The sequence below is a fragment of the Phoenix dactylifera genome, chromosome 8 (assembly GCF_051530095.1).
Source record: "Phoenix dactylifera cultivar Ajwa chromosome 8, Ajwa_hap1_PhDact_Kaust_v1.1, whole genome shotgun sequence".
Classification (NCBI taxonomy): Eukaryota; Viridiplantae; Streptophyta; class Magnoliopsida; order Arecales; family Arecaceae; genus Phoenix; species Phoenix dactylifera.
In genome coordinates this window covers 2,839,863-2,850,956 of record NC_143197.1, presented here as the reverse complement: position 1 = coordinate 2,850,956, position 11,094 = coordinate 2,839,863, and the positions used below count along the sequence as shown (strand labels likewise).

The 11,094-nt window shown below is 42.4% G+C and overlaps 1 protein-coding gene across 1 annotated transcript; it reads right to left on the bottom strand.

Moving 5' to 3' along the window:
* Positions 1 to 6,759: 6,759 nt before the first annotated feature.
* On the bottom strand, positions 6,760 to 9,015 carry LOC103705468 (cell number regulator 8-like). The gene is made up of 3 exons (XM_008789179.6): positions 8,680 to 9,015; positions 7,964 to 8,166; positions 6,760 to 7,288 (listed from the first exon to the last, which is right to left on the bottom strand). The coding sequence occupies exons 1-3, from the start codon at positions 8,930 to 8,932 to the stop codon at positions 7,046 to 7,048; spliced, it is 699 nt and encodes a 232-aa protein (XP_008787401.1). The 5' UTR covers positions 8,933 to 9,015; the 3' UTR covers positions 6,760 to 7,045.
* Positions 9,016 to 11,094: the final 2,079 nt, after the last annotated feature.

The window sequence follows — 11,094 nt, the reverse complement described above, 5'->3', positions numbered from 1 at the left end:
TCCATCTGTAATCCACCTGATCTGGTAAAATCTACTCTAATCTGACCGTTCCCGCAGTTGGATGTGGGTTGGATCAATTTGTTCATTTATTACTTCCTAAGCCATAGGAAATAAGGGTTGTTTCCAAACCGGAATGGCCACATCCTTCAAAACTCTTGGTTCATAACTGAAAATCGGAATCAAAATAGGATTTAAATACTAGAGGAGCGTAGGAATTAGGTTTTGAAAGATTTAAAGTATTTCCATCACCTCTGGAATCAGAATAGAATGGGAACCTTTTTTTCTCTTCCCTTAACCAAATGGCTAGATTGGAAATTACTCATTTCTATTTCTATTTCTATTCTAGAGTTCAACTCTCTTCAACGAAATATGAATGTGAGTGTTATTCATAATGTTGCTGCCAATTAGAAGGAGAATGGGCTCAAAAATCATGTTCGACCAATATTTATTCTTTTCTCATCACCCGATGCTTTTTTTGTAATAAGATTTAACTAAAACTTAATCCTGTTGTATGGACAGCTTGCTTACTTGGCCATGATAATTTGAAGTTAGCTTTGGTGTCAAATTTCCTCATCATTTCAAAAGTTATAAGTATTGTTTTCGAATGGACTATGTTGTGTTTGTTAACTCCCTCAGAATTCCTTCTAGACTCATCACGGAGCTCCAGGCACATGGGTTCCGTTTCTCCCTAACAAACTTCAAACAAACTTCCATCCAGAATGTTCCCAGGAGAGTTATAAAACCTCCGTCTCACGCTCTCTCATGTATCCTGTGGAATGAAATGTAATCTCATTATCTTCTCCATTCTCTTCACTCTCCTTCTTCTTCAACGTACTCCAGTAACTGGAGCATCTGTGCCAGCTACTGTTCATCATTGTGCCGGGGTATATTAGTCCAGGCTAATAACCTCTTCATGGTATCAGAGCAGGAATCCTCCCTGTGTTTTGGTGAGCTCCCGACAACCTTTCTTTTTCTCATAGTTCATGTCATCCGACTCAATTATTCTTGAAGTGGTCTTACCTCCTCTCGACGACGAAGCTATGGCATCTCCCGGATCAACAAACAATTCCACTGATGCTCGCAGAAGTTTCTCCAACTCTGCTATCTCCCCAAATCTAAAATTCCTCATCACAAGGATTCAATCCTTGGTTCCAACTCAACTCACAGCTGAGAACTATCTTACCTGGCGCTCACAAATCACTCGTGTCTTCAAGGCGAGTGGGTTTCTTACCTTTCTAGATAATACAACACCCTCAGTGTCTTCCAATGATTCCGAGGAATTCGACAATTGGCTGTTTACAGACCAATTTCTGTCCACTGCGCTGTACTCTACAATCTCCCCTTCTCTTCTTCCTTTTGTAGTCAACTTAGAACACTGTCACCAGATCTGGAGGACTCTTGAAAATCGTCTGAATTCAGCCACTCGGACACACATTATCCAGCTAAAGAATGAACTGCACAATATTCGGAAGAACAATTTATCAATGCAACAGTACCTTAATGAAGTTCGATCAAAGGTTGATGCTCTGGCAGCTGCGGGATCCAACCCTGAAGCAGAAGACGTCATTCTCTACATTCTAAATGGCTTACCAACCTGCTATGACTCCTTCGCCACTGCCATTCGAACTCGTTCTTCCTCCATCACCCTTGATGAACTATATGCTCTACTCTGTAGCGAGGAAATTATCATGCTGTCTAAAGAAAAGCAACACTCTGTTCTTGATAATTCCTTTGCTTTAATGGCAACCAGAGGACGGGGCCGTGGACGTTACTTCTCCTCCTTTCGGGGACGTGGTCGCTCAAGACCAGGTGGCTGGTCTCCATCCTCTCCCAGCAAGGATTCCACATCTCTCATCGAGTGCCAGATCTGTCATAAGCCCGGGCATTCAGCAGCTCGCTGCTGGTTTCGTATGGATCCCAGTTATCAAGGCAATCCTCGCCATTTCACTCGACCACAAGCTCACCTCGCTCATTCCTCTACTGGATCTTCATCTGGTGATTGGATCATTGACAGCGGAGCTTCACAACATATGACACCAGATTCATCCTTGGTTCATCAGCCCAGTTCCTACTCCGACTCAGACAAGGTTCTACTGGGAGATGGTTCTTCCACTAATATTACTCATACAGGTTCAGGTATCCTTCATACTCCATTACACAAATTTTACCTACCTACGCTTCTACATACTCCACACATATCACATAACCTTCTTTCTGTCCACAAACTAGCTTTGGATCATAACTGCATCCTCATCTTTGATTCCTCTGGTTGTGTCATCAAGGACAAGCATTCCAACAAAACTCTATTCCAGGGACGATGCTCTGACGGCCTCTACAAAATTCCTTTCACTTTCACCCAGTCATCTCCTACAGCCTATACAGCGTCTACATCCCTCCCATCTTCAATCTGGCATCATCGTTTGGGTCATCCGGCAAACACTACACTGCAACATCTCTCCAGCACTCTCCGTCTTCCTCGGTCAACTAACTATTCTTCCCTCTGTGAGCCCTGCTGCATGGCCAAGAGCAGTCGTCTTCCATTCAACTCACACTCACGGACTACAAAATCACCACTAGAACTAATCCACTCCGACGTCTGGGGTCCCTCTCCTCCCAGCTCCGATAACACCATTCGTTTCTATGTGTTGTTCGTGGATGACTTTACACGTTACTCGTGGGTCTATCCTCTTGCTCGCAAATCGGATGTATTTGATAAATTTTTACATTTCAAATCTCTTGTTGAACGACAATTCAGTCATTCCATTAAATGTTTTCGCTCTGACGGAGGGGGTGAATTTGCTAATAACCGATTCCACTCTCTCTTCTCATCTCTTGGCATCGTCCATCAACTCTCTGCACCATATACCCCAGAACAAAATGGGATAGCCGAGCGAAAACACCGACATTTACTAGAAACTACCCGTAGTATTCTCATTCATTCCTCTCTTCCCACAACGTTCTGGATTGATGCCCTGCTCACAGCTACGTATCTCATTAACAGATTGCCTACATCGACACTCAATTTTCAATCTCCATTCGAAGCACTTTACAACCACCCTCCAGACTACAATTTCCTCCGAACAAATATTCTCACTCCTCAGCACCTCACCAGAACCATCTGAACCAACCTGTTACACAAAGGCAGTCACAGATATGTAGTGGAGAAAAGCTATGTCGACAGAGTTCGACGCCTTACTCAGCTAGCACACCTGGGATCTGGTACCTCGGCCTCCCTCCCAACAGGTTCTCGGATGCCGATGGACATACAGAATCAAGAGGAATTCAGACGGGTCCTTAGTTCGGTATAAAGCCAGATTAGTCGCCCAGGGTTTCAAACAACAATTCGGCATAGACTACATTGAGACATTCAGCCCCGTCGCCAAATTCCAAACCATCCAGCTCCTCCTTGCTCTCGCAGTTACCAAACACTGGCAGGTCCGACAACTAGATGTATCCAATGCGTTTCTTCATGGGAAACTAGAAGAGCTGGTCTACATGGAGCAACCACAAGGTTTCAGTGATACTCAGCACCCAGACCATGTCTGCCTGCTTCGGAAGGCCATCTACGGTCTCAAACAGAGTCCCCGGCAATGGTTCGCTACATTCTCGAACTTCCTTCTCAAACATGGTTTCAAATCCAGTGTTGCCGACCCGTCTCTGTTCTTCTCCCACCAAGACAATGCTTCAATGTACATTCTCATCTATGTGGACGACATCTTGCTCACAGGAGACTGTCCCCAGGCCTTAACAAACTTATTTCTTCAACTACAAGGTCAATTCCAGATGAAAGACCTGGGCCAATTATCTCATTTCCTGGGTATTCAAGCTACATTTTCTACTCATGGCGTTACACTCAACCAACAATCCTATGCCCTGAAACTTCTACACAAGGCCGGCATGCAGGATTGCAAACCAGTGGCATCACCTCTTCCTTTGAAACTACCTGTCTTCCCTAACAGTTCGGCCCCATATTCCGACCCTACACACTACAGATGTCTCACTGGATCTCTACAATATCTGACTACTACCAGACCGGACCTTTCTTTTGCCGTTAACTATCTGTGTCAATTCATGCATAAGCCACTCGAGATACATTTTCAACTTCTCAAGCGAGTACTTCGCTACATCAAAGGCACTGCTGCTCTCGGTCTCTTCTTCAAACCTGGCTCTCTTCAGCTTTCAGCTTTCTCCGACTCAGACTGGGCAGGGGATTTCAATGATCGGAGATCGACCACAGGATACTGCATCTATCTAGGTCCCAACTTAATCTCATGGTACGCGAAGAAGCAACCCACAGTCGCCAGGTCCTCCACCGAAGCCGAATACAGAGCTCTAGCAGTCACTGCATCGGAAATCATCTGGCTTCGTCGCTTGCTATTCGAACTTCAAATACCACCCGGTGCATCAACTCCCTTACACTGTGACAACATATCAGCTTTAGCCTTGGCATCCATTCCTGTATTTCATGCTAGAACTAAACATATTGAAGTAGACTATCACTTTGTAAGGGAGAAAATCCACTCCGGTGAACTATGCACAGCTCACGTCGCCTCCGATGATCAGCCAGCCGATATTTTCACCAAGGCCCTCTCAACTCGCCGCCACCGTACTCTCTGCAACAAGCTGATGCTGATTCCCTCACCATCATCTTGCAGGGGGATGTTAACTCCCTCAGAATTCCTTCCAGACTCATCACGGAGCTCCAGGCACATGGGTTCCGTTTCTCCCTAACAAACTTCAAACAAACTTCCATCCAGAATGTTCCCAGGAGAGTTATAAAACCTCCGTCTCACGCTCTCTCATGTATCCTGTGGAATGAAATGTAATCTCATTATCTTCTCCATTCTCTTCACTCTCCTTCTTCTTCAACGTACTCCAGTAACTGGAGCGTCTGTGCCAGCTACTGTTCATCATTGTGCCGGGGTATATTAGTCCAGGCTAATAACCTCTTCAGTGTTTACTTTAATGATGCATGTATGTGAAATTATATTTTCTTTTTCTTCTTTTTTTGTTTATACAAACTCTATACAATATGGGAGTGATCATATGGTTAGTTTGTCCATGCCTAATCTTTCTCAAACTTTACTTGCCAAAATATGTGACTTTACTATTTTGTTTTCCTTTTTGTGTGCATGTATGGCTGTTTCAATTTTTTTAATTGGTTTTGTCGCATCATTCATGGTGATGTGGGATTTGATTCAAGAGATGATCATTGTAACCTCTATATATGTATGGAAAGATCATGCTTGTCAGTTGTCAGTTGTCAGTTTTTTTTTTTTTTTTTTTTTGGTGAACAGGATAAGGATTTCATCTACTAGAGGATTAGATTTTTTTTGAAAAAAAAAATTGTAGCTGAAAAGCATACTTGTTTTCACTTGTATCCTTCTCCAGATCTCATCAGTGGATATACTTACGTGTTTAGAACAAAAACAGCTTATGGTTAGCTACAAAATATACTGCATATCTCGAAATTGGCTTGAAGTATTACAATACTAAAATTCATTTACTCAAAAGAAATAAATGAGATAAAAAACAAGTAAATATTTCGTCTAAGCTTGATCATTCGATACCATACTTTGTATAATTGGCACTAATACTAATATATACCTCCATATGTTGTGCATAACCTACATGTCTATGATCTCACTAGATCCAAGCATTAGACCTTCCATTTGCAAATTAATAAATCCTATGCAAAACTTGGAGCCATGTTACCATTCTTTTTGGACGCCACTACAATAAGACATATAGATTTAAGCTGTCTGCATTGAAGAAACATCGAGAATATTATGGAGGTTTTTTTACTTACAATAATTGAACATGTGGTTTCTTCAGGGACCCGCATGTAAGGAAAAGGACCTGCAATTTGCGGTCCCTTTACCATCCATCGCCACTCAATAATCACAACCGTGTCTTGCATGCTTTAGAGGGACCGGAACGTTAAGTGATGGTTCTGTTTTTTTTTTTTAATACAACAGCAACTCAAATAGTGCGTGTGTAACACTAGAATCAAAAAAAAAAAAAATATCGTGGATATAAAGGAGTAGTTATATCACTACTCCATAGAACTGCTTCAAAATACCGAACAACAAATGAGGAGATATAGTCGGTCGCTCTATTCGCCTTCTAAAATACATGAGCTGTCTGAAGAAATCCAAATCTCTCAAAATACATCAATTGAGAGCTAGCCAAGTCAGCACCGTTATAGAGATCCCTTTCATGTGTGATCTAACCCCCAGGTAATCTCTCCTTCTATGACCACGACAAACTCCACCGTTTCATGTAATGGACAAACTAATCCTCTCAGCCAATCAAACAGATGAACTTAACTTATTTCATTATATGACAATATTACTGTTCAAAAGTCGGTACATATACGCACTCTTTGCTGTTTTGTTTGCTCCTTAACCTTTTTTTTCTTCTTTTTACTAAGACGGATGTTTCATACAGTTCTAGTATGTATACATCCAATAAGATCGGAAAACAACAAGTTCTGGAGCACTTTAAAAAACTTTATTTTCTCAGTCCACAAGGTATCCTCGAAGTGACTAGCCACATAAGAAGCCACTCAGTCCGTGATCCCATTAGCCTCTCTGAATACGAGATTAGCCTAAAAGGCCACATCGCCACTGATCATAGCCCGAATATCTGAAAGCAATGGGTGACACCCTCCACCGGCTCCCTAACCTGTTCAAGCCTCGCCCGGAACAACTTGATGAACAGAGCAGACAGAACTAAAGACATCAACCAAAGCAACGCTTTTAAGAACACAAAATATATATGCTGCAACAGTTGCTAATGTTGCTACAGTTACAGATACGCAATAATTCAGACAATAGCAACCCAATACCATAAAGCATTAACACAACAAGCATCTGACCAGACTCATTACTAGCTCGGCAACCATCAGTCTGAGCTGACACCATGACTCACAAGCACACTACAGAATTTAAAAGTACCAAGTAACCTAGTTTATATAATGCCTGCAACTCGGTTCATCGACAAAGCTCATGCGACACCCAGCAGATGAGATGATAGGAGAGCTTCAGGCGCCGCGTCGAGCCATGGTCTGCTCCCCGGGAGCCATCGTAACCCAGATAGGTTTCCCAATGAAGCCAGGGTGAGGCAGCCTGCGGCGCAGCTCTCGACCTTCCTGACAGAGGGAGCATGGGTGGCAGAAGTAATGTGTCGCGAAGTCGCAGGCTGTCTCCATCTGCTCGAGCTTCTCTTCATCCTCTAAGATTCCATGGCAGCACCCACATGTTTTGGCAAATGACTCAAAGCCACCCTGTTTTCACAACCCAAAAAAAGAAGCAGGTTAAATGACAGGACTTCAACCTTTCACCATCAAAAAGTCAAGAAGACTCCAAAGCCAAAAACCACAGGAGAATAGAGAGTCAAATCTAGAGACATTGCATCTGATGAATAAAGACACTGAAGTCAAATGTCAATAATGTAATCTCTGATCTCATCGGTGTAACAATTCATCCAAGGACATATGGTAGCATAGGAGCACACAAAATTGTACTAATTCATTATACGACAAACATGTCGGCATCAACGAATCTATGAATACAAACATAAAGATCCGAGTATGTCGGAAAACCTGCAAGGCTACGACCAAGGAACTAAAAGATTAGTAAGTTTCTGAAAATCTATAAGAACCTCTTAAATACTTGATATATCCTGGACAATATTTCTTTTTCTTTTTTCTTATAACCTGCATGCATGCATGTCTAGGAAATACGATACAGAAAAATTTTCTTAGAATTCCTTCTAGTGGATAAACTCGCAAATGCGGATAAAAGAAATGTTGCTTGGAGAAGGATGACTAAGAAAGAATGAAGCAGATCCTTGTAAGAACAAACATTTACACGCAGCTGTGGTGCATAAGGAGCAAATAGAATGAAGTGCAGCCCAAATGCAATGGAGTATATATTCTTTCAAATGCGGAAATACTTACTTCAAGATGGAACTTGCGGCGAATGGCTGTACGGATATGATAAGAGAACCATGGCGCCAGGCAGTTCCAGCCGAAAAGAGAATTCCCAAGCATAAAGAGAGTGGAGTAAGGGAAGCAGCTATTCGCGAACCACCCACGACCAGATCCAAGCCGCTCCACATTGCCTCCATAAAGCACGCACGGAGCAACGCTCCCAACAAGACCTGAACATTGCCATGGCAGTCAGTTCAAGATAGGAAAAAGAAAACAGCAGTCGCGAAACCCAGTGCCGTTTACATACAGAGTCGGTGACATCGACCGGATCTTTGAAGCTTTCTTATAACAATGCATCTTGGACGAAGAATATAATGGAGGATGATCGCCCATCTGATTCAGAGAATATGATTCCGCATTCTCTGATTTAGATGTGACTCTCGCATTCCTTGAATGCCACATTTCTTATTTAAGATCTAACTGTGTAAGGATCTAAATTGTAGACTGTACCGGTTCTCGCTTCAAGCTAAATTGAAGCTTTTTTCCGAAGGGAAAAATAAAAATAATCGGGGATCACGAGATTCCGGTTAAAAAGTTTCTTCTTTTCATTTGACCCACCTACAAATCCTCTATAAATCAATTAGAAAACCCTAGATCTACGCGATCTAAAGCGAAAATCAGAAACCGTCGGGGAGAACGTAGGAAAAGGGTGGGGGGGAGGGGGGACGAGCTAGGTAACGCACAAACATCCAAATCGCTGCTCCAGAACTCATCGCTGCGGCCGAGGCAGGAGAAAAGGCCGGAGCTCCACTGGTTGCGCGCCACCGGCTCGCCGACGACGCTCCCGCGCCCAACGGGTGGCTCATTCGCCGCCCAACGCGGGGGCCTCCTGGCGGCGGTGGCCGGCGGGGGCTTCGGTGGGGAACTCTCTTCGGGCTTGGGGACGGCGTCGGAGCGGGGCTGGAGGAGGGGGTTGGCTTCCTCTTGGTTCGCCATGGGTGGGAGTCGGAGCGAGAAGGGCGGGGATCCCAGTCGCAATGGCGGGGGGAATAAAAAGGAAGGGCGTGGAAAGTGCCAAAGCGCGGAGAGCTGGAATCCTCTTGACGTGGCCCGGAAATAGGACTCCGGACAAACTTTGTTGAGCGGTGGGGTCGCGCACGTACAGAAACCTTTATGCGGAGTATCCGATCCGACGTCCACGTAAGGCTCAAAACAAGCGACGCAAGGACTCAAAACCGGATAAGACTTCTTAGATGCAGCCTGCGTCGCACCATTTTTTCGTGCTGCCATTTTTGTTAACCACACTTCGCACTTGTTTTGAGGTGGCAAGGACTAGGTAGGTGACATGTTAGATCTTGCATCTTCTTCATTTCATGGTTAAAAAATAGAAATCCATGCTTCTATTTAAAGCTGTTGTATAATTACACAGTAGCTGCCACTAAGCAAGGCTTGTAAGTTATGCATATAACTCTGCACTTTATGATACCATGTAGGGTTTATTCAAGCACAGGCATCATGCAATACACCAAGGATTAGGATTTGGAAGGTCGGTTCCTTGCGGTTCGACTCTAAATTGTAGAGGATCCTGAAATGTAAACTATAAATTTATTTTTTGGTCATTGCTGATATGTGATTAGTCGGTACCAATTTAATGATGCAGGTGTCGTGTTTGTAAACAGAGGGCCGGTGGTGAGCATCTGGGAAAGTAGGTTGGGTGTCGTTTTTCGTTCGACGTTACAAAAAGAAAAGCGAAAGAGTTAAAAAAGGCCAGCGGTGATCTTCTAAAAAAAGCATTCAAAGTTGTCGTCGTTCATGTGACGTATAAAAGAAGAACAAAAGCGAAAAATATAGGTCAATTTTATGTACTCGATAGTACTTATAGAAAGTTGATGTTATGATCATGATTTTCATGAATAAGTGTATCATGAAAATCCACTAATACCTAGGCAAGATTTTTCATTTTATTTATCATCTCAAACAAAGCTTTTAGTTAATAAATCAAAATCAAAGCCTAACATGATTGTTACATTTTTTTGATTACTTTATTTGGCAATACAAGATATTGGATTTTATAATTCAACTAATATAAGCAAGTTTGGTTATTTTATGATTTTATCAAACCACCAATATGTGGTGGCCATACAAATAAATTGTTCATAAGTAGCTCGTATTTAGCTTGCTCAATTAGTAAGTTGATCCAAAACTAGATTTAATTCCTCCAAGATCCACTTGATTAAGCTCAAAATACAAATAATATAATATAATAATACAACATCATATATTTTATTTATTTTTCATTGATCATCATTCAGAGAACTATAAAACACTAATGTAATTCACAGATAAAAGAATATATTCTGACTATAATATCATTATATATAAGATGGATTATGGGAGTTGTGGCTCCAACCCCAGTCTTCGACTTTCCCCATATTTTCTTTATGTATCCCCAGTCTTTAAGAGGGATATGTCTCCATTTTTCTTTCTCAAGAGTTACCTCACATCTCTCCCTATTTTTCCTTTACTTTTTTTTTTTTTTTGCCCCTTTTTGGTATACTTTCTCCCTTTGGACGCCATAATCGCGCATGGGACTCACAGCATGACTCGGAAAGGGCACAAGGAGTGATACGACCGGCACCAATGCACTCTCCTGCCACGTTCCAAAAAAAAAACAAAGAAAAAAGGGAACTCACCCGCCATGTGATGTGACGCAATTCGGGGTAATTTGTAAGGATTAGGTTGGTCAACATTGACCGGGCGGAATAGAGGCTGAGTTTAGGCTAACCCGAGCTTCCTCGAGCTTGGCTTTTATCTTACATTCCAGCTCGGTCCATGATGAACCAATAGATCGTTTTGGCATAAGATTGCAAATGAAGTGCCCAAACGTCATTTGCTTAAAGAGAAAGGGCATTTTAGTTGCTGGCTTCTTTGATAAACTACAAATTTGGCATTTTTCCTCTTCTTTTTCCTGAATTTTAATTCACACATCGGACATTTTGTTGAATATGGTATCGCCCTCTAGGTCGCGCAAGATCGGGCATATACAAATCCTACCATACTTGCGAGAGGAAATAGACGGTCTCATTTCTATTTTTCTTTTCACAAATAGAGACTTAAAAAAAGAGAGAGAGCAATACTCCTTATGCCCCTCTTTCAAA